At 39.6% G+C, this 23,892-nt stretch overlaps 1 protein-coding gene across 1 annotated transcript in view; it reads right to left on the bottom strand.

The window, feature by feature from the left end:
• Positions 1-23,892, bottom strand: part of OPN3 (opsin 3) — a 47,428-nt gene that overhangs the window by 3,005 nt on the left and 20,531 nt on the right. The window contains exons 2-3 of the mRNA XM_016166730.2: positions 7,118-7,437; positions 1,771-2,022 (exon numbers count right to left, since the gene is read on the bottom strand). Of these exons, the coding sequence (XP_016022216.2) occupies positions 1,771-2,022; positions 7,118-7,437 (572 nt within the window). The remainder of the gene's footprint in view (positions 1-1,770; positions 2,023-7,117; positions 7,438-23,892) is intronic.

Raw genomic sequence — 23,892 nt, 5'->3', positions numbered from 1 at the left:
TACTTTGAATACCATTTATATACAAGTTGCTATTTAATTTCACATTAATAAATATTTATTAATATTCACATTAATAAACATTTATTTGTTTGAGACGTCATTGATTCACCAAACTACTGTCTGGTATGTCAGGGTTAAGTGCTAAAGATGCATCATTATAAGTGTTAAGGAGAGTATATATACCAAACAAGTGTTTTCTCTTATAAATGGTAAGCTCCTTAAGGATAAACACCACTGTTTCATTTCTTTCTTTCTTTGTTTGGTTTTGTTTATTCGTTTGTTGTATCTTTAAGACTTCTTCTCCAGAGTGTGCTCTTGAAAAGCAGAAGGATCAGGGACACGTGGGTGCTTGTGAGAAATGCAGAGTCTTGGGCACCCAAACATACTGAATAGGAAGGTGTCCAGGTGCCAAGTATGAACATTAATGTCTTAAAAGCACTGATTTATAGCTCATTGGTCCAGAGAAAGGGCACAAGAAATAATTTTTAGTTAATGTATTTTAAATGTACTTATTTGATTGTTGAAGTGGTAGTCCTTAAACTGAGGAGGTCTTATACTCCTTCAGTAAATTAAAGTTATAATCTCTCACTAGAAAAATGGACATGTGCAAATTTTCAAAAACTTTTATAAACAATTCCAGGGGTTTCAGTGGCTTTCTTGTGGCCGATTCAAGTAATTCTTAGGTTCTAAAAACTCCAAGTTAAAAATCTCTGGCTTTCAGGAAGAGAAATGAGGTTGAACCCATTTGAAAGTAAGCTTGTGGAGAGAGTAAACAAACAGCATTTGGGAAAAGGAAAGACGTAAGAAGAAAGAGGATTTAGAGGTGAACATTTTAAGGTTAATATGGAAGTGCCCTCTTCTTCCAAACCCTTGAGCATTAGAAGGCAGAGTAGTTATTTTTTCTGTTATTAATATTATCTGTTACTTTAAAATTCCAATATTGTAATTAATCATCATTCATAACTTATATTCTCTGATCCTTAAACTTTGTAACTTAGAGGCTCAGCTTCATGTGGGTCACGATGAGGCTTTTCCAGTCATGCTTGACAATCATTAAGTCGAAACCTTGCTTTACAGAAACAGATAAACTTCCTAACAGATCTTGAGGAAGTTTCTTGAGCCAAATTAGTCTTAGCTACACCTTGTCCATGGCATGTGAACGACAGTCCCACTAATTGCTAGTGGTACCTATGACCCCAGGTGGGGAGTTATGGAGCATGGACTTTTGGGATTCAGGCAAACAAAGTTCAAATCCAGACATCAACAGTTCCTGGATCCGGCAAGTTATTTAACTTCCCTAAACATATTTTGTAATCCATAAATAATGTAAGGAATAATATTAGTGCCTATTTCTTGGAGTTTTGTAAAGATAGTAGGTGTAACTTGCATAGTACGATGAGAATTTTAAATGTACATTCTTGCTTTATTTGCCGTGGTCTGGAACAGAACCTGCAATATCTCCAAGATATACCTGTATTATTAACTTTGTGGCTTTTATTATTACTAGACATAAAATGTTTTATGATGAATTAAACAATAGTTTTAACAGAATTTTCGTTAACAAGCATGAACCTTTAATGGTAGATCTGAGAATTGTTATCCTTTTCTTTGGGAATATCCTATATTTTTTCCCAAAGCCTTTACTTTCCTGTAAAATTCTTGATTTTGCTTTTTATTATTGGAGCTTCTCTGGATTATTTCTACAAAAGTATTGTGTTTTCAAACAATGCACCCCCAGAGTGAAAATAATTGGTTAATTATAAAGCTCACCTTTCTGATCATGAAGATATAAATAACTGGATTGTATACAGCGCTTGATTTAGCAAAGAGATATGAAACAATAGACGCTGTTGGAGTGACCAGGTGCCCAGAACCATTTACCACCAAGAAGCAGATCACAATATAAGGCATCCAAGAAATCAGGAAGGTGAATATCATTAAAAAACACATTTTGGCCATTTTCTTTTCATATCTTAAAATCTTGATCACTTGAATTGTCTGAAGATCTTCAACACAACGAAGCTGCAGAAAGAAGGAAAGGGTTGAAAATGAAACAATTATGTCGTTTGTTGTTTTTATAACAGATATTCAGACATCGTTCTTGGCCCCACCTTCACGGAAAGAGAACTGAACTTGGGGTTCTTCTCACTCCTAGGGAGGCTGACTTCTGATCCAGGACCCGTATCTTGACCCAACCCTAATCTCTCTAGACTACCTACTTACTTATCAGGACCTTTAATGGTTTGTAATGTTTTCTAATTTACTTAATGAAGAATAAAGTGGATTATTTTGCCTGTATCTTCAAGTTGCTAAAAGATAGCCAAAAAGAGTTATAATGAACTGGAAATAATTTCTCTATGATCCCGGAAACTCTTTTATCTGGAGCATAATTCTCAATTCTCAAACCAGGAAGCAAGCATGTGATGTCAGGAGTTCTGCCTTGTTCAGCCTACAGCTGGTCTGGATGAGAACTTAATTCCCAAATGAATTCTTACGAGAAAGTACTGTGACTTCCAGTTCACAGCTAATGACACTAAAGTGAAGTTTGATGGGGAATTTGCTTGTGATTGGTTTCATCAGGGACTTGCTCGCAGAGGAGAGCACTTGGTGAAGAAGCCTCAGTATCACGATTCCTTTAAATCGGTATTTTTATTCTTACTTTGTCCTCATTAAAAGTATTAACGAGGAACAGCCTACAGTTTGAAAGTTTTTTGAGTTTCTCAAATAAAAGGTTCTTTAGAAGTTCGTCCTATTATTATTATAAATGTGTTATTAAGGTGAGAGGGAAAATATTCCTTTACATCAAAAGTCTGTTTCTAAATATAATGGTTACTTTTGACCATAAAAAGCTCATTCTGCTACAAAAGTACCAATGCTTTATATGTTGATTTTAAAAAGATATCTGCCATACTATTGCTTCTTAGTATGTAATTGTAAACTGGGAAATTTATTGCATTTTAAGAAACTCTAAGTATTCCTTTTATTTGTAGCATTATTATAAAAATTAAGGACATTTTTCAAATAAAGCAGAACATGTGATTATTGTATTTAAAAGTATATTCAAATTGATATATCTAAATTATTTATAGTATCTAAAATTATATTTAAGAAACTATTTTTATTAAAATCATGTATTCATATTGATGAAAAATAAAATAAAACACAGATAATTAAAATATTTGTTATCTTTTAGAGTAGAGGGAACGTGTGTGCATAAATCGATGTTAAATTTCTGGTAGTGAAGTTATCTGTGTGTGCAATTCTATTTTTAAAGAAAATTTTTTGAATGGGATAAAATGCTGTTCTACTTTCCGAACGTAACTTCTTTGGAGGGTAGGAGTTTTTCCCTGGAGTTTTTCCGAAAGTCGTGGGTTCTAGATGTGGAATCAGAAGCTCTGGGGTCCCGTCCCACGTTCTCCACTTCGCTCCCTGTGTGGTCTGGCGCTCGCTTACCTTACCTGACAGTAAAGATTACGGGAGGTTAAAATGAACACCCACTAGAGTGGACAACAGTTGAGTCTCAGCTCCACATGCATGACTTTGTGGGATTGTTTTTAAGGTTGAATATTGATTTATATTTGAATTATATTAGAAATTTAAAAAACGCATATTTACTATTTTCAATTACAGTTAATTTAACATTCAGTATTGTATTAGTTTCAGGTATACAACATAGTGGTTATACATTCATATGCCTTACAAAGTGATCCCCGATAAGCCTCGTACCCACATGACATCAGACGTTATTATGATATTATTGACTATATTCCCTATTGCTGTACTTTACATCTCCATGGCTATTTTGTGATTACCAATTTGCATTTCTTAATTCCTTCCCAATCCCCTCCTTCTGGCAACCATCAAAACGTTCTCTATGAGTCTGTTTCAGTTTTGTTTGTTTTGTTTTTTAAATTCCACATATAAGTGGAATTATATGGTATTTATCTTTCTCTGTCTTATTTCACTTAGCATAATACCCTCTAACCAGTAACATAACCACACCCCAATGAACTGTTTCCCAAGTCCCCACCAGCTAGGGCCAACATTTTTATCTGTCCCTTGTTGGGGGCAAGTCAGTCTTGATCCATTCTCATCATTTATCAAAGCAAAATGCTCTTTTGTCATCTTGGAATTACATGCATTCTCGAGAAGGCAACTTAAGAAAATATTGGTCCGTGCTTCCCTAATTCCTCTCGGATGTGAAAAGATCCTGACTAATATTTCGGATTATTTGGGTTTGTGAATGTGAAGTTTCCATGACTATGTTTCATTGATCTCATTGCCCTGTTTGTTTCATCACTGTCTATTCGGTCACACTGCTCATTCGATGTTTTCCAAATAAAGAGCTCCACTTCATGTCTCGCCCCTCTATATTCAATCATTTGAGGATATTTTTCAAGACTGATATGGTCGGAGCAAGAGCACAAACACAGCAAACTTTGTCCTAAAGTATGGACCACGTCAAGCAAATTCTCCGGGGTTCCCTCTAAGGTTCTCTGTCTAGAAATGGCAGATGCTCATTGCTTATCGATTCAGACATCCATAGCTTCTCAGATGTCACTGTGTCCTCATTCTCATGAGTAGCTATATTTCCACTGCTGCTGGGAGTCGCCCCTCTGAGTGAGGAAATGGGAGCAATTTCGTGCACAAGGTCTGCGTTGCGGGCATAGCACAGTTTAAAAGCAAACCCCTCCATGGTGCGGCCACCGCCTCTTCCTGTGCCCTCTGTCTGTTTCTCACTCCGACAATAGTTGCTGATCACCTATGACATCCAGGGACTGTTCCGAGCTCTAGGTGAAAAAATAAATAAGACCGGGTCTCTGCTCTGGAGGAAGTAATTTACTATTTGGTGAAGGTGACAAAGAACACAAAAAGACTGCTTCCATAGGTGATACATGCCATGAGGGGGGTGACCCGGCAGGGCAAGTGGAGGACACAGGACGGGTAATCACTTCAGGGGTGGGTAAGGGCAGGAAGCTTCTGACCTTAGCCTCTGAGGTGAGCAGGCATTAGCCAGGTAACGAGAAGAGACGGAAGAATGTTCCAGGGAAAGGCAGCGTGCTAATGCAAATAGGTAGAAGAACACACGTCGAGTTCTAGAAACAAGAAATATTGCAGTTTTCTGGATCCCAAGGTGGCAAGAGGGAGGGAGTGTCTAGAAACGATGCTGGGCGAGCAGACAAGTAATCACACAGGGCCTGCCAGTCACACTCAGGGACTTTGTTTTTAATCATGAAGACACTGAAATCCCCGAAGGATTTTAACAGTGACATGAGGACATTTGTATTTGAGAACTATTACCCTGGTGGCAGTGTGGAGGAAATGGGCTAGAAGAAAGCAAAAATAAAGAAGGAAAAACTAAACTCCTTTTGAATTGAGTCAGTATCAGTGTGAGAGGGAGGAGAATATTTGAGGTAATATTTGAGAATATTTGAGAATATTTGAATAGGTAAAAATTGATTGTTGGTTGGGTGTTAGAATGAAGAATAGTCATTACTCCCTATTTCTGGGTTAGGTAGCTAGGAATGGTGACCATTCACTGAGTGAGACAGATAGAGTCCTGGGCCCTGATCCCAACATGAGAGCCTCACTCTCATAACCTCGTATAATCCTAACTCCCAAAGTCTCCACCTCTTATACCATCACGCTAGGGGATTAAAGCTTCCACAGATGAATTTTGGTGGGACACAAATATCCAGTCTATAACAGTAAGTACTTGGTTCACTTTAGATGCTCAGTAAATATCAGTCAAATGAATGCTTATTGAGCGTCGTAGATCCAAAAGCGTTACTGCTGGCCCTTTGAGTTAGCAGTGATGGCAAGAGAAATAAAGTGGTAACTAGAGAGTTGAGGGTATATTTTGCTTTTGTATTAAAAAGAGCCAGCAGTAAGGGAGAGACAGAAACATAAATGAAAGAGAAAATTATTACTTGGGAGAAGTCCCTACGGTAGAGAAGAGAGTCAGGAGGAAAACAGAATCTAGGATTAGCTCGCTTCTAAGACCTTTCCTATCAACCTGTACCCGAAGAGAGGGGTTTCGGAATGAGTGTGAACAAAGAGGTTTGAATACAGGGAAGCGGGAGTTCAGGCATTTCCTGATAATGCTTTATTTTGCCCAATAGATGAGAAGCATGATTGTTTGATAAGAATGGAAGAGGGTAGTAGGGCAAGAGTTTAAAATGAGAACTGAAAACTTATAGTAGCAATTGTATAGAAAGAGTGGACCATCTTATGATCCAAAGATCGCTAGACACTGCTGAGAGGAAATCTGAGGATGGACACTGTCAGTCGGTGGGTTTTTCTTTCATTCCTCTTTGTGGTTTGATTATAGGCATGGGGAAAACGGGTATGTGCATTGATCCAAGGATTTTTTTTTTTTTTTTTACAAAAGTGTCTGAATAAAGTTGGGACATGAAAATTGAGGACAGCGGGTCATGATTTAAATGATACATGTGACCTAGCTCGATTTAAAAAACAGAGGTGAAAGCTAGAGGGGTTTGGCACAATGAGCAAGAGACAGGAGAGTTCTGAGGAAAGAAAGAGTAGGAACAGGCGCAGAGCAAGAAGGACACGTGGCTGGCGGAGACGCAGGGCACGGGGCGCGCTTCCCTCCGTCACTCCAGAGGGCCTTCTCCGCGTCACCCAATGCGAGGCCCGCTCGCGGTCGCCTCTTGTCCTTCATGGCTCAGAAGTGATTTCCTGACGAAATGTCTGTACTGTTCTTTCATGAGTTTGTGTGACCTTTGAATTAATAAAATTATGGGGGGGGGGTGGAATTCCCTTAAATTCTAAGAAATTCTAAGAATGCTGGAGGATGTGAATTGTTTTTTGGTTTTTGGTTTTTTGGGCATTGCTGATTTCTTCTTTCCAGAACCCCTTTCCTTCCTCCCCCCGGTTTAGAAAATGGCGGTGCAGAGAGAATAAATGTTATTCCTTTTTCATCTTTTCAGAGAGTTACTAATAGCACAAAATCCTGTCAAATGGGAAGTCTCCTAGAGCTGCTCCAGCTGTGAACAGCTACTGATCATGTAGGAAGGAAGTTTGATTGTTTTGTGATACAAAATTTTCTACCCTGGAAATAGTCTGGGGGAGGGGCATTCGTAGTCTTCCGACTCACCCTGTGGACGGAATACAGAATGTGGCCATAGCAATGGGCTATGACGCCCACGGGCGCCACCAGGCAGCCAAGGAACAGGAAGAGCGCAAAGGAGGAGTCTTTGGCGTCCTCGGATCTCCAGGCCACGGCGCAGCCCAGTCCGTGCACGTCCGGGATGTACCTGTTCCAGCCCAGGAGAGGTGCTCCCGACCAGGCCAGCGAGTAGAGCCAGATGTAGGTAATGGCCCTCCAGGCCCAGGAAAAATCGATCGCTCTGGCCTGGACCAGACGGATATGACGTTCATAGGCCAGCACCGTTAGCGTGGTCATGGAGACGGCCCCTGTAGGGAGAAGAAGCGGCACGGTACAGCAGGCCGCCAGGGGAGATGGACCTCACAGGCGAGCACGTCCTCCGCTGGGGACGCCTGGCGGGGCGTCCGGAACCAGCGGCCTGCTCTGAACGCCGAAACGCCTGAGAGCAGCAGTGCCTCGCAGTCCCAGGAAATTCCATTGGAAACATCTTTACCCATAAAAGAAAGTGCGGACTAGGAAATGGCATGCAGATCGCAGCGCGGCGACAATCAAAGCTCTAAAACCGGCCCGCCTTGATGATACAGCTATGAGGTTAAATTTTCTGCACAGAGAAGCTCTGGAGCAAGTCAGGGAGAGACACCAACGCGAGTGTCTCTTGGTTTGTCCTTCTCTCGGCCGTGTCTGACGCGTCTACTAGCGGTAAAGTCGAAGTGGGCTCCGCAGACGCCAGGTGACCACAGTGACGGGGAGATAACGCAGGGAGCAGCCCGAACCGACCCGCGAGCGCGTGCCGGCCTCTGCACCGTCCACGCGCACCGGCGCCGGCACGGGGCGGTCTTCTGCGCTCCCACGGTCTTCATTTACACCTCGATTTTGCAATAAATACACTTTAACACTACCGTTTATTTATTTCTCTGCCTCGCCCCAGAGTGATTTATTTACTCAGCAAGCTCCTATAGAGCACCTCCACGAGCCACGCCGTGCTGACCACAGAGACTCAGAGTGCGAGCTGTCTGCGGGAAGGCACGTGCACCGACAGCTGTAATGCGGGACGAGGTGTAAAAGCCGCAATGTGATACAATGTATCCGGGGAGTCGCAGAAAGGGGCCCTTGCCAACAAGGCAAAAGGAGCACATTTCAGGAAGAAAGAAGAGTAATGCTCCAGAGCACTGAAATCATTAAAGGGTTTAGATGCCGGGGCTCAGAGGATACGGAGAGATAAGGTTAGAAAGAGCAAATGAGGCGATACTGAGAAGGACTTTACATTTCTTGCTAAGGTTTTTTGTTGCTTTCTTCATTGTTCTTTATAATTAAAACAAAAACAAAAACAAACAAAAACATTTCACCTGTATAAAATAGTAAACTATAAGTTTTTTGCATTGTTGTGCTTTTTAAGCATGAAATGATCAAGTTCACCTTTCTTCCTCCTCCACTTTCTTCAAAAAAGACTCCTTCTAGCAGTTGTGTAGAACTCGAAACACTGTCCAGTGCCTGGAGACCAGCTGACAGGCTATTGCAACTGTCCAGGCAAGATATTATGGGGTCCAAATTAAGGTACCTTTAAATGAGTTCCTATGGTTAAAGCGATACGCTGGTATGATTTTAATTTTCATTCATATATCCATTCATTCATTTACTCATCAAATATTTATTGCTTCTCTACATACGTCAATCATTGAGTTAGAAAATAGGTATAAAGAGGTGAGTGAGACAAGTGCCTCATGGAACTTAACAGTACAGTGGGTATGAGAAATAATAATTTAAAATAAGAGCATCATGGCAGAGTGAGGCAAACCCTTTTTATCTGTGTAAGACAATCCAGTCCCCTCCCATAATTGCAGCAGACCTGGGTAGCAGTGCGGAGAAGCAGCTATGGCTTCTAGCAGCACCTGTGGCCACAGCAAACCAGGTAGCAGCACAGAGGCTTGTGAACCCAGCTCCCAGCCACCCACCACATTCCCTGACCACAGAGGTGATGCCCCAAGACCCAGGAGCCTTGGACACAGCAGGGGTACCAACCACCCCTGGCACTTGGCTCTCCGGCATCGACACCGACCACAGTGACCAGACCCGGGAGGCATAAATACTGCAGAGAAGTGAAAACAAAAGTTTGTGCTATAGCATATCTACTGGAAAATCAAAGAAAATCTCCAATCGTCAACTCGCTAAGTTGTTAAAATCAAATGGTACCTAAAATAAGAAAAAGGTTCACCGCTTCAAATGCACAGGCAGAACAACCCATCGAACACTATGAACAACCAAGAGAACACGATAAAACAGAAAGAAAATGACAATTCTTCATAAACCAAACTAATTTTTGGAGAGTGGATTGCAAGATGGCAAAGTCCTTGCAATCTGTGAGGCCAGCCAAGAGTTGCCTCACCTCAACAAACCCTCTTCAGACTGGGCAGATACAAACTGTTGGGGGAACAATGCTGCAGACAGACAGAACGGTAAAAGTTCATAATAGAATGGTGGGTTAGGTGATTGTGCCAAAGATGATTTTATCCTAGCCGGCAATTGTATGCTCTTGTATAAAAGCAGCTTGCAAAAATACAACTGTGCCACTACTTCGTCATCAGTGGATAGTGGTCTTCCTGATCCCACCTTTGTCTTTCTCTTTCTTTCTGGCATCTCCCACTGTTCCCACTCAGGTATCAAGCAGGCTGTGCTGAACGAGGCACTAAATGATAGAGAATTCAAAATAGCGATCATGAAGAAGTTCCATGAAATATAAGAAAACTCAGAAAGGCAGTTCAATGAGCTCAGGCATCAAATCAATGAACAGAAGGAGTACTTTACCAAAAAAAAAAAAAAAAAATTGAAACTATAAAAAATAGTCAAACAGAAATTCTGGAGCTAAAGAAATCAATAAATGGGATAAAGAATTTACTAGAAAGCATTAGAAATAGAGCAGACCATATAGAAGAGATAATTAGTGAGCTTAACGATAAAAACTGAAAAATGATTCAGGTAGAAGAGAGAGAACTAAGCGTTTTTAAAAAGGAAAAAAGGTCTATGAGAATTGTCTGACTTCATTAGAAAGGGCTGGAAGAATAATAGGTATTCCGGAAGAGAACAGAGGAAGAAAGAAACAGAGAGTGTACTCAAAGAAATAACCAATGAGAACTTCCCAAAGCTGGGGAAGAAACAACATTCAAATACTAGAACCTAAGAAAACACCTAATTATCTCAGCACAAAACCACCTTCTTTAAAACACATTACATTAAAACTGTCAAAAGTTAATGATAAAGAATTCTCAAGGCATCTGGAGGGGAAAAAAGATAGTAACCTACAAAGGATATCATCAAGCTATCATCAGATTTCTCAGCAGAAACTCTACGGTCTAGGAAAGAATGGAAAGACATATTCAAAATATTGAAAAATAGAAACCACTGGCCAAGAATAATATATCCAGGTAAGCTGTCCTTTAAATATGAGGGAGAAATAAAAGCTTTCTTGGACAAACAAAAGTTGAGAAAATTTACTACCGAAAGACTTGCATTACCTGAAACAAACAAAAAATAAAAGTACACGAAACTTTGATTAATGTGACAGACAGAAGCAGAAAATTGCAACTCTGTTTCAGAATAGGACGGTAAATAATTATAATATAAATGTTAAAGGTGGAGAAGCATTGAAAATAACTGTAGCTACTTCAGTTTGGTAAAGAACACATAAATAAAAAGGAATAATTTGTGACAAAAAAACATAAAATGGGAGGAGGAAAAGGAGGAAACTTATGTAGGTAAATGAAGATAAGATGTTATCAGAAGAAAATGGACTATTTTATGTATGAGACATTTTATATAAATTTCATGGTAACCACAAAACAATAATCCAGAGCTGAGACAAAACACACACACACACAAAACCCATAGAAAAATGACAAATTAAATAACAGACGAAACACAAAGGAAAGAAGACGATAAAAATACCAGAGACACCAGGAAAAATAAAAAAGATAACATGGCTGCAGTAAATCCTCACATATCAATAATTACCCTAAATGTAAATAAACTGAATTGAGCAATCCAAAGTAACAGAATAGCTAGAAAGACCTAAATATATTCTGCCTTCAGGAGACCCATCTCAGCTACAAAGACAAACATGGGCTCAAATGAAGGGGTGGAAGATGATCCTCCAAGTAAATGGTATCCAGAGGAAAGAGAGGATAGCCATACTTATATCAGACAAAATAGACTTTAAGACAAAAAAGGTAACAAAAGACCATGATAAACATTTTATAATGATAAAGAGGCCGATCTATCAAGAATACATAACGTTTATTAATATACATGTGCCCAACTTAGGAGAACCAAAATATATAAAACAATTATTAATAGACCTCGTGAGACACAGAAACAGAAACAAAATTTAACATACCACTTACACCAATGGATAGATCATTAAGACAGAAAATCTAGAAGGAAACATTGGCCTTTAATGACACATTAGATCAGATGGACTTAACAGATATTTGCAGAACTTTTCACTTCAAAGCAACAGAATACACATTCTTCTCAAGTGCACATGGAACATTCTCAAGAATAGACCATATGTTGGGACATAAAACAAGTTTCAATAAATTTAAGAAGATTAAAATTGTAGCAAACATCTTTTCCAACCACAACAGTATGAAACTAGAAATCAACCTCAAGAAGAAAGCTGAAAAAATAAAAAAATATGTGGAGATTAAACATGCTACTGAACAACTGTTGTGTCAATGAAGAAATAAAAGAAAAAATAAAAAAATATATAGAGAAAAATAAAAGTGAAAATACAACTTACCAAAATCTTCAGTATGCTGCAAAAGCAGTACGAGGAGAAATGTTTACAACAACATAGGTCTACCTCAGAAAACAAGAAAAATTGCAAATAAACAACTTAATATTACATCCAAAGGAGATATAAAAAGATGAACAAATGAAGCTTAAAGTCAATAGAAGGAAAGAGATTGTAAAAATCAGAGCGAAAATAAATAAAATAGAGAATAAAAAGATAATAGAAAAGATTAATAAAACCAAGAGCCAGTTATTTGAAAAAATAAACAAAATTGATAAACCTCTAGCCAGACTCACTAAGGAAAAAAAGAGAAAAGACTCAAATAAATCAATTCAGAAATGAAAGCAGAGACATTACAATGGATACCACTGAAATACAAAGGATTATAAAAGATTATGAAAGGCTATTTACCACCAAATTGGACAACTTAGAAGAAACGAATTCTTAGAATCACACAATCTTCTCCTAGACTAAATTAGAAAACCTGAATAGACCAGTCAGTAGTAAGGAAACAATCAACAAAAATTTCACAAGAAACAAAAGTCCAGGACCAGATGGCTTCACTGGGGAATTCTACTAAACATTCAAAGAGATTTAATACCAATCCTCAAACTCTTTCATAAAATCGAAGAGGATAAAATACTTCCTAACTCATCTTATGAGGCCGACATTAATCTGATACTAAAACCAGGTAAGGGCAATGCACACACACACACACACACATTACAGGCCAATATCTCTGAAAAACACAGAGGCGAAAATCTTCAACAAAATACTTGCAAATTGAATACAATGATACATTATAAGAATTATACACCACGATCTGGTAGGGTCCATTCCAGAGAAACAAGGATTGTAGCATAGCCACAAATCGATGAATGTGACATACCACATTAACAAAATGAAGGATAAAAATCATATTATTATCCCAACAGATTCAGAAAAATCATTTGACAAGATACAATATTCATTTATGATGAAGCTCTCAACAAAATGATTATAGAAGGAAAGTACCCCAAGATAATAAAGGCCATCTATATATGACAAACCCCCAACTAACATCATAATGGTGAAAAACTGAAAGCTTTTTCTTTAAGATCAAGAACAAGACAAGGATGCCCATTTTCTCCTCTCTTATTCAGCATAGTATTAGAAGTCCTAGCCAGACCAATTGGGCAAGAAAAAGAAATAAAAGATATTCAAATGGAAGGAAAAAAGTAAACCTCGCTATTTGCTGATAACATAATTTTATTTATAGAAAATTCTAAAGACTCCATTAAAAAACTATTATAAATAACAAATGAGTACAGTAAAGTTGCAAGATATAAAATCAATATAAAGATTTGTTGTGTTTCTATATACCAACAACAAACTATCAGAAAGAGAAATGAGGAAAACAATCCCATTTACTATTGTAACAGACAGAATAAAATATCTTGGAATAAATTTAACAAAAGAGGTGAAACACTATACATTGCAAACTACAGGACATTGTTGAAAGAAATTGAAGAAGACACAAAGAAAGAGAAAGATATTTCATGCTCATAAATTGGAAGGATGAATATTGTTAAAATATCCATATTACCTAAAGAAATCTACGGATTCAATGCAATCCCTATCCAAATCCCAAAGGTGTTGTTCACAGAAATAGAACAAAAATGTTTAAAATTCGTGTAGGACTACAGAGAACCCCAAATAGCCAAAGCAATTCTGAGAAAAAAAGAACAAAGCCAGGAACATCACACTTTCCAATTTCAAATTATACTACAAAACTACAGTAATCAAAACAGTATGGAATTGGCAGAAAAATAGACACACAGATCAATGGCACAGAATTGAGCCCAGAAATAAACTAACACACATATGGACAACTAATTATGACAAAGGAGCCAAGAACATACAATAAAGAATGAAAAATCTCTTGCATAAATGGTATTGGGAAAATGGGAATGACACATGCTAAAGAATTAAATTAGACCATTATCTTATACCATACACAAAAAGTAACTCAAATAGATTAAAGACTTGAATGTAAGGCCTGAAACAATAAAATACATAGAAAAAACACAGGTATTAGGCTTCTGGGCATCCATCTTAGTGGTGTTTTTGTGAATTTTACTCCAAAGGCAAGGGAAACAAAAGCAAAAATAAACACATGGGACATCAAATTAAAAAATCTCTGCACAGCAAAGGAAATCATCAACAAAACAAAAAGGCAACCAACTGAATGGAAGAAAATATATTTGAATGATACTTCCAATAAAGAGTAGTATCCAAAATATATAAAGAACTCATATGACTCAACAACCAAAGAAGGAAACAACAAAATTTAAAAAATGGACAGAGGATCTAACTAGACATTTTTGCAAGGGATACAAATGGCCAACAGGTACATGAAAAGATGTTCAACATCATTAGCCATCAGAGAAATGCAAATTCAAACTACAATGAGATATCACCTCATACCTGTTAGAATGGGCATTATCAAAAAGACAGAAAACAACAAGTATTAGGAAGGATGTGGAGAAAGAGAAACTTCGCAAGAGAAAGTGTAAACTGGTGCAGCCGCTATGAAAAACACTTATAGAAGCTCCTCAAAAATTTAAGAATAGAACTACCATAAGATCTGGCTATTCTTTTCCTGAGTATTTATTCAAAGAACATGAAAACACTAATTTGAAAAGATATCTGTACCCCTATGTTTATTGCAGCATTATTCACAACACCCAAGATATGGGAATAGCCGACGTGTCCATCGACAGGTAAATGGATAAAGATGATGTAGCACATGTGCACAAGGGAATAACTCTCAGCTATAAGAAAATACAATGTTGCCATTTGCAAGAACATGGATGGATATTGAGGGTAATTATGCTGTAAAATAAGTCAGACAGAAAAAGACAAATACTGCGTAATTTCACTCGTATGTGGAACAGAAAACAAAAAAGTAACAACGAACTCAGAAAACAAAACAAAAACAAGCTCTTTGATACAGACAACAGAGTGCTTGCTTACCAGAGGGGCAGGGGTTGGGAGGGAGGCCGAAATGGGTAAAGGGGGTCGGTAGATACCAGCAGATGGATGTTAGACTTTTGGTGGTGATCGTACAATGGAGTATACATATATTGAATTATAATGTTGTACACCCGAAGTTTATATAATGTTACTTCCGTAAAATAAATAAATTATTCTTTAAAAAAAAGGAAAACAAAACAAGTAAATCGGTGGAACGCTTTGAAAGGAAGGGGCTGTGCAGAGACAAAGGACAGCGTGAGGTACGCAGGAGAGGGCGCGAAGGGTCTGGCAATCCTGACAGTGTCGGGACAAGGCCCCTTTGCCCAGAGCTTCAGGATGAAAAACTGCAGCTGTGATAACTCAGGGCGTGCGAGTTAGCGAATTTTTCCTTCTCATTATTTAGATCAAAGAGCAAGATTTTTCAAAATCTCCCGGAGTTTTCGCCCATGCCTGTGTCTCAGCCAGTACAATGAGCTCCAAGTACCTGGTTTCAGTGGCCGACGTTCAGCACCAGGATGAGCTGGTACAGCCCAGGGACAGCAGACCTGGTATCTGCCAGGCCCTGCTTGACCCCAAGGTGTGCGAATAGCATGCTTAGGCAGGCTGCCTTGGTCCTCGAGGGTGGCACATTCGAACCCCTTCCTTGCAAAATACATATCAGCCTTTTCCCAACAACACTTTCTTTACTAATGAACTTTGGTCCTGAGTCAAAATTATTTGCTGTATGCTAATTGATTCAAAGAACCTCCAGGAGGATGGGAATGAATGGACCGTCTGCTGTACGACCGTTTCACACATACGTCCTCACCGATGTTGAGCCCGGTTCTCTATCCCCGTGGTCCATCCGTTTCCCTTGTCCCTGGATAGGGAAAGAGAAGACTGCCAGAAACCGGCCTGCAACAAGCGCTCTGCATGTGCGACTGCCCGTCTCTTCGCAAAAAGAAGTCAGCGGCTCAGAAGGGCGGAGAGACCCATAGGTGGTGGACGCGGCCGTGAGAACTCAGTACTGTGACTTCAAAATCCCGCATTTTGCCGTCGCACCCCCTGCTGCCGTCGCACGGAGACTTCTACTTGCCCAAATTCGGCGGGAGGTGGTGCGATGTCCCCGTTCTCCCCGCAAAGCTGCAGACGGATCACATGGGTATTAAGACCTGTCACTGTGCCGAGGTCTTGTACAACAAACCGCAGATACGGGGTCCCCGCCCTTTCGGAGACGACAATGCCATACGCTCTTACCAAGCCAAGACCAGCGCCCACGCAGCATCGGAGGTCAGGGTCGGATGGTACCTCATCATGCGTGGTTTCCTGCGCGGCGCCCTGAAAATGTAAAATCCCAGGGGATGTATCGTGGGCGCGGCTTCGCGACGAAGTGCACTGAGCTGGGTCTTAAACGGTGGAGTCGGTGTTAAAAAACAGAAAGTATGGGGCGGGCGTTTCTGGCCGGAAGACCTTCTCCAAAGGCAAAGCGATCCCCCCCGAATTCTTGCAAGAATGTCTTGGTCTCTGGACGTGTGGGGCGGCAGAGCGGTCGGTCCCTGCCAGGGCTGGCGCAAACCTGACCGGGCTTGCCGCGGTCGCATGTGGTCCGCAGCAGCGGTCTTCAACTTTTTTTTTCTAGTGTTTTCCCTGAAAATTTTGAAAAGCCGTATCTAAATATTTTTCACCTGAAGTTTAAGGAGTCTTATAATGTAACTATAAAAATTTTAGAATAAAACTATTACCTTACCCGTTTAAATATATCCAGTGATTTATAAATGTTATTAATTCTATATATATATGTCTAGATTTCTATGTATATGTGTATATATATTTACACACATATACATGTACACACAAATATATATGTACAAACATATATATACATAGATATATGTGTGTGTGTATGTGTGTGTATGTGTGTGTGTGTGTGTATATAGCAATGAGCAATCATTTAAACTTACTTCCATTCCACTTTTCCCCTAAAAATTTTATCTCAGTGTAATATATTGGTATGGTTACAAGATTTTAATTTTTTTGCCTTATTCTTTTCTGTGACAAAAATATATTTAGAAATTGAAAATTTTAATTTCCTGTACAAGAAATCTCTGTGTTAAAAGAACAACTGTCTTATAGACTGAGTCGTCATTACAATTTCTATTAGCATAAAATTAATCAAAATATTTTGTTCAATGTTAAGAGTAAAAAGTTTAATTAGAAATACTTCTCTTAAAGTGATCAATGCAGATATCTCCCTCTGCAAAGAATGTATCTATCCACAGGTTACTATTACCTATGCTAGAATGATGTAGGATAAATTCAGCTATTTTCCTGATCATAAAGTTAAAGATTTGTCGATTGCATATAAACCTAGAGACAATGGAAGGAATTTTGTTATACTCAGTTTTTACTGACTGCAAGAACACTTCTTCTATATTCAATTGCTTGAACTCTCTTGAATTTATATGCCAAAATAGTGTCGATTGTCAAAAATTAATTTTAATGATCTCAATTTTATTAAAAGCAAATAATTGGAAACCACATGAGTGGTCATTTATTTCCTCAAGATCTTCTTCAATATCTTAGATTGTTCCTTGGTTCGCCATCCTGGAATTACTTCCTAGCCACTCTACCCCCTGGTAATCCTCCCCGGTGAGATCTCATTTGGGAAAGGCGAGGAGTTTGCCCTTCAGGGTAGCAGGTGGCTGATACTGAGGAAAGAACGAAGGTTTGAATTTAGAAATTGATTCTTGTAAACCTATGCTGGCATAGCCATTAGAAAGAGTTTATACACCCCTAGCAGCATGCACACTCCAATATGAAGACAGCAGTCAACCAGATGTGATCTCATTGTTATTAAGACTGCTTATGTTAGGATACGCATCACGCCTCCAACTGTCAGCAACATCCAAAGGTGGCCGTTTGATACTTATTTCCCCTCTGCCTCAAATGCTGACAAAGATCTCGCAGTCTGAAGAAGACAGACATGTAAACAAATGATTACAGGACTGTGGTTAAGCTCTGAGACAGAGCTGTGTCTGGGGAGCTGGAGAATGCAACAGAGGAAGTCTTCACTTCTGCCTGGGGAAATCCTGGCGAGGGCTTTAGGAGAAGCAATATTTGAATCATAAATGGGAGGGAGTTTACCAAGTTTGTGTCCTCAAGACAAGGGTGAGGATACAAAAGCATGGAAGTGAAAAGAGAAATTCAAGTGTTAGCTCTACGTGTGAGTTTTGAATCAAGTAATTATTTGTGATATAACTTGACAATTATGTATTCATTTACAACATTTATCAACAAACACCGGTCATGCACAGATAAAACACCAGGTACTGTGCTAGGCAATAGAAAAACAAGGACGAATTATAAACAGAGATATGCATAATTATGAAACAATGTGATAAATTCCATAATAGAGAAATGTTTTTGAGGTCAAAGTCCTGGATTCAATTGCAATTTCTATACATAATTACCACAATTCTGAAAAAATTAGCAAACATCTCTGAACTTCAATTTTCTCCCCATTAAAATAGGAATTTTGTACCAAAATGCTGTTTCAGTGTGTGTACTAAATGAGAATATGGATGTATTTAGGAAAACAGTAATATATAAGGTATTGTTATTATTAAATAACTGAATATCTGGGGGCAACATTTCTGTAAGTAGAAGAAAGTTGGCAGGAGACACGGGAGTGGGTAGAGCTTTGGAAGGTAAGTGTGAGTCAGTCTACTAATACGTGCAAACGCTGAGAACAAGTCATTTTCTCCATTGGCCACTAGATGTCCACATTCAATAGCTAATTATAGTTCAATGGTCCAGACTGTTGATACGCAAGTTTACTCCAGAGTAAGTGCTTGGAACAGGAATTGCTTGGACCATGCCCCAGATCTGTTCATTCCTATGTGTTACATTAAAAAGTTAATATGACAAGGTCCACGCCTTCAAGGAGCTCACACTCAGGAGAAGCGGGTATAAAGAGAAACTCCAAGCCACTGTAGGAGGATGAATGTCTAATTCAGGAAAAGACTTTCTCTGGGAAGCAGGCACCACCTGAGTGAGTCTTGAATATTAAGCACAGTTCAGCCAGGCAAAGGAGGGCTGGGGAGAAAGAGCTGTCACTCTGATCCCGGAAGAAGGAACAGTTTACGACAACACATGGAGACCGGACAGTGCTTGTACCATTTGGGTTCCTGCAGATAATTCAAAATGGTAGAGCAGAGAGTTCTAGTAAGAGAGGACTAAAAGACTAGGGACTCTTCCAGGAAGACCCTTAAATGCCAGGCAAGGAGTGTGGCATGTATCCAAGGGCTCTGAGGAGCTATCAAAATATTTTTCTTTTCTTACATATTTGTATGAGTCTAAAGAATTTTATTTTATTTTATTTTGCTTAGGCTTTTGCAAATTTTCCTTATGAAAAGTACCCTCTGGCTGCATCGTGAAAGGAAGACCATGAGGAGAGACCAGTCTGGTTGAGAAATCTGCTGGAGAAATACGATCACATCGATGACGAGCAGAACTAACGCGGGGGCGCTGGGAAGGAGGGATGAGACGGGTCCGATACGTTTCATGGCCGTGAATCTTTGCTGAGTGCGGGGATGAATAACGAATAATCAGACGAAGTCTTGCGTTACTGTCTTGGCTAAGTGAGTGGGCGGCATTACACTGAGCTGGAAAGGAAATGGAAGAGAAAGGGACTTGGGAGCGAAGATGATTAGGAGAGAATGCACTTCATAGTGGATTTTCTACATGATTTTGAACAAATCATTCGATGGTCTGTGTTCCAAATGCTCTACCTGTAAAATGGCACAACTGTAAAAAACCTGCCTTGTGGTCTTACAGACCATCTAGTAAAATCTTCCTGACTAAGTGGGTATATATTTTTTTCTAACCAATGAAAATTCTAATTTGGTTCATTCAAAAATGTATTAACTTATAGAAAATTTCTAAAGATGTAGCATTTTAATCACTTTTGTCCACATATAGCAATGAAAACAAAACTATTTGAAGTTGCTCAGTAAAGCTATTTCTTTATCAATTAGTGGCCTCTACTCATATTTGAACAACATCGAAGGAAAGCAGTACTTTTAATATACTTGAAAAAGGTTGATCTCCTAGGCAAGTAACCAATTCTTGGAAATCTTGTTGACACAACATAGTTTCTGAGTAAGCTTTTCCATCCCTTTTTACTTAATTAGCTTTGATCATTTCAGCCCACTGACAGAGTGTTGACTATGTGTCAGGCATTGTTCTAAGCAGTTTACCTGTGTTATTTTGTTTAATTCTCACAACTCTGTGAGACATGTAGAAATAATTATGATCCCAATTTTGCAGCTGTGGCAACAGAGGTAAAAATGATTAAGTAACTTGCCAACGTCCTGAGCGAATAAATAACAGAGCTAAATTCAAATTAAACAGTCTGCTTCTGAAGCCCATGCTATGCTGTACTTGTTTTCAAATTCTCCTTTGGAAATGATCAAAAATTTTGTATTCGTGAGGTGGGATCTATAGAAAGCATATTTATCCATTTTTTACTTACTACATATGCTCTGTAACTGTGTCTACCTTCGATATCAAGGAAAGTCATTTTTTAAACCCAACTTTCTTTTTTAAGCTGAAGAATTTTAAAGAAAATTAGAGATAACCATCTTCATTTGAATCATTTTTCCCAGCTATGAAAATGAGCAGTTTCCATTTGATTAATAAGAACTGTTGTCTAAAACAGCAAAATAATGGCTGGTTTTTAAGCATTTACCAGATGTTTATGAAGGCAGAAATTAGTTCTGGTTAATGATTCCTTCTTTCATATCTGCTTCCTTCCCTTCATCAAATACCATTTTCAATTTTTTGTTCTAAAAACTAAGTTAATATTCTTCATGTTTAGTACACAAACACATAGTTCCATAAGAAATGCAGTGCAGCATGAAAGTTAAAACTTTTTCTGTGAATTAAAAAATTATGATTTCAGGCAAGCAATTCTAACCAAGACTTTCTTTGCCTGCCATGTGGGAATGTGGCCACCACATGCTTGTTGTGCATTAAGAAGTGGGAACTCCCTTTGCAAAGGGCCGATAAAGCCTCAGAAGAGAGTGCAGAACGAGACAGCCAGGCTACGGTTCATGGGTGAGCAAGTCACACTTTAAGCGTCTGTGCTATTGTCTCGGCTGTTCTCACTCACGCTTCCTCACTGTTAGTTCACATGCAGTGCACAAAGGAGTGCGTCCCTCTCTCCGTTAAATCTGGTGACTTTCATAAGGGAGACGGGAGCAAATAGTTCTTGACGCAGTTAGTAGAAAACAGAGGACTCTGTCCACATGGGTGTCCCCTGAGCCTGGCCATCTGCCCAGTAAGTAGCACGGGACTCATTACCTGCTCATCGTCTCTCTGTTATCTTTGATTCTTTCAATATAGGGATCATGTCTTTTTTTATCTTGACATCTTCCTAGGCTCCTGGAATAGTTAACGAGAGATTATTATGTATTTGTTGATTATAAAATTATGTACATGTGATCATATTTCTTCTCAAATGAAGAATAAAAATTCTGTAGCAAATATGGTCAGCCCTGTAATTAACCAAACAGTTGGGGTAAAATGATGCTTAGAAATAGTTCAAATAAGATTTCAATAAAAAGGAAAAATGGCCTAATGGAAAGTAGCAATATGTAGGTTAGTAGAACATGAAACAATGCCAACTTCCTGAACCTTTTCCGAAGGGATCCTTTTTCCAACTTAATACACTATTTGACAGTCATCACATGATAATCTATTTTTTAAAATGCTATAAAATGTTTATTTTGTGGGTTATAAGAAGTCAAACGTTATTGCTATTAGATTTGTCATCTCTTATTCCCCAATCACAATGAACTACCATTATTTCACATGGTAGTTTATAATGTCCAAAGTACTGTCCGATATATTTTTCTCATCAGATTTTTGCGGACATGTGAGGCAGGAAAAATCCATTTAATGTGAGTGTGGTAGAAGGGGCTGAGATTTATGACTAACATAAGGTCACAAGATTAGTCAGGTTTTGCCTGGAGGAGAACCCGGATCTCTGACTGCTAGTCCAAAACTCTTACTTGAATTCTCTCTGGAAAGATCTGATAAATTAAGCTGGTTGTGATCAATGGAAAAGTCTGAGGTCTTTTTAATTCTATGAAAAAATTTAACACATGGATAAATTATGGGATAGCTATGTGATTCCACGCCTAAGATGACAATTCTCGTTTCTAACAGTTCCTTCCTAGATTACTACCTGACTTCAAGTGAAGAAAATCTGAGACAGCCCAGAAGAGCAAATTAAAAATATGAGGAAATCTCAGAGGTACTAAATTAAATCTTAACTTAGCCCTTTATTATTTCCAAAGCTCTCAAAGGGGCTACGAGTTTTGGGTTGACAGTCGGTAGTAACGCACACTGGTTCCCTTTTAAGTTCCATTCTATTACTGTTCTGCCAACTCAAAAGAGTTTTGAAATACAGCCAGAGGACCAGCGTCACTGTTCTTTCCAGAATGAATACAACGACTGTGTGTAAGTAACCAGTCAGCTAAAAAATGTGAAACGGAATACCTTAGGACCATAAAAGGAGAATGGGGAAAGAAGATGAGAAGCCTGCCAGATTAAGATAAGGAAAAATGTAATTGCTGATTGCTATGTCCCAGGCAGTATTGGAACAGAATGTCTTAAGATTTAAATAGTCACTTGTGAGGTGGCAGCACATAAAGCTCATCTCAGTGACTAGTGTGGGACAGTCTAGATGAGCATTAAAATCTCATTGCCTTGAAAGTCTTAGTCATTCAGAGCTGAGGATGTCACGCAAAGAAGAGCTAAGGGAAAATCGTTCAGAGGTGAGGAAGGGAAGATTTACAAAGCTGAAGTTTTTGCCTAAGGCCACAAAGCAAAGCTAGTTGGTCTTAGAGCGGGAGGGGTTTGTCAGACCTATTGACAGCCGACTGTCTCAGGCTTGTCTCCCGCATTGTCATATTGGGGTTCGTATGGATTTAAGTCTCCCCCTTGGCGTTCAATTTAAAACCCTGTAGATCTGAGCCATCGGTCTCTATCTCTTGGTGGGAACAGTGAGCGGACATGCCAGCTCTTGAAATGGCTACAAATGAATCTCGTGCGGAGCTTGTTTGAGGTGCGGGTGGCCAGGCCAGCTCCGAGGACTGTGTCAGCTGAGGCTGCACCGTCCGGGGCGCCCCCTGGTGGTTACCGCCGACTTCGGGAGAGGGCGGTCTAAACTAAAGACACCTCCCCTTTAGCATCGTCTCTCGTTTGCTAGTTTCCCAGGTTTTCCTTTGCAATCCCGCGCCAGGAGATGCAGCGCAGAGCGATTTCGATTGCGTGCTCTGCACCCGCGTCAGTCGGCGTGGAGAGGTGGCCCTGTCCTCGCTGACATGGCACCCCGGCTGCCAGCGTCTGGTTCGGCCCGCGTCTTCCATCCTTCGCAGCGGATCAGCGCCGTCGCCGCCCAGGTCTCCGCGCGGCCCGCAGCACACGGACTGGGAATGTACGACAGGCCCCGCACTCTGCGGCCGGTTCTCTTCAATGAGGACACTTTCGCGCATCTCGTAGGTTTCAGTGGTTGAAGGTTTTCTTCTTAAGTGATATTATTTTGCACACCTGCCTTTTGCTTATTATTATTATTATTATTATTATTATTATTATGTACCTTTCATCTTATCTAATAATTCTTCTACATATTTAAGAAATAGAGAAGAGAGAGATGCCAAAGCAAGGAGGGCAGTTTATCGATATTTTTTGGGAGACAGCTGAGAATCACCCCAGGACGGGAAATAGCACCCCCCCCCCGCCCCCGCGAACTGCTGCCATGGCTTCGTATCTGTCCTCGTGCGCTCTGCAGAGATCTGTCTGCGTCAGCCTCCCGCCCGCTTCCCAGCAGCGGCGCGCCGGCCTCCGAAATGCGCTCGCCTTTCTCCCTGTCTGCTGCTCGGCCTCTGACATGCGCTGGCCTTTCTGCCTGTCTGCT

The sequence above is a fragment of the Rousettus aegyptiacus genome, unplaced genomic scaffold, assembly GCF_014176215.1.
Source record: "Rousettus aegyptiacus isolate mRouAeg1 unplaced genomic scaffold, mRouAeg1.p scaffold_m13_p_18, whole genome shotgun sequence".
NCBI lineage: Eukaryota > Metazoa > Chordata > Mammalia > Chiroptera > Pteropodidae > Rousettus > Rousettus aegyptiacus.
The sequence above is the reverse complement of the archived record's forward strand: the minus strand, read 5'-3'. Positions and strand labels throughout refer to the sequence as shown.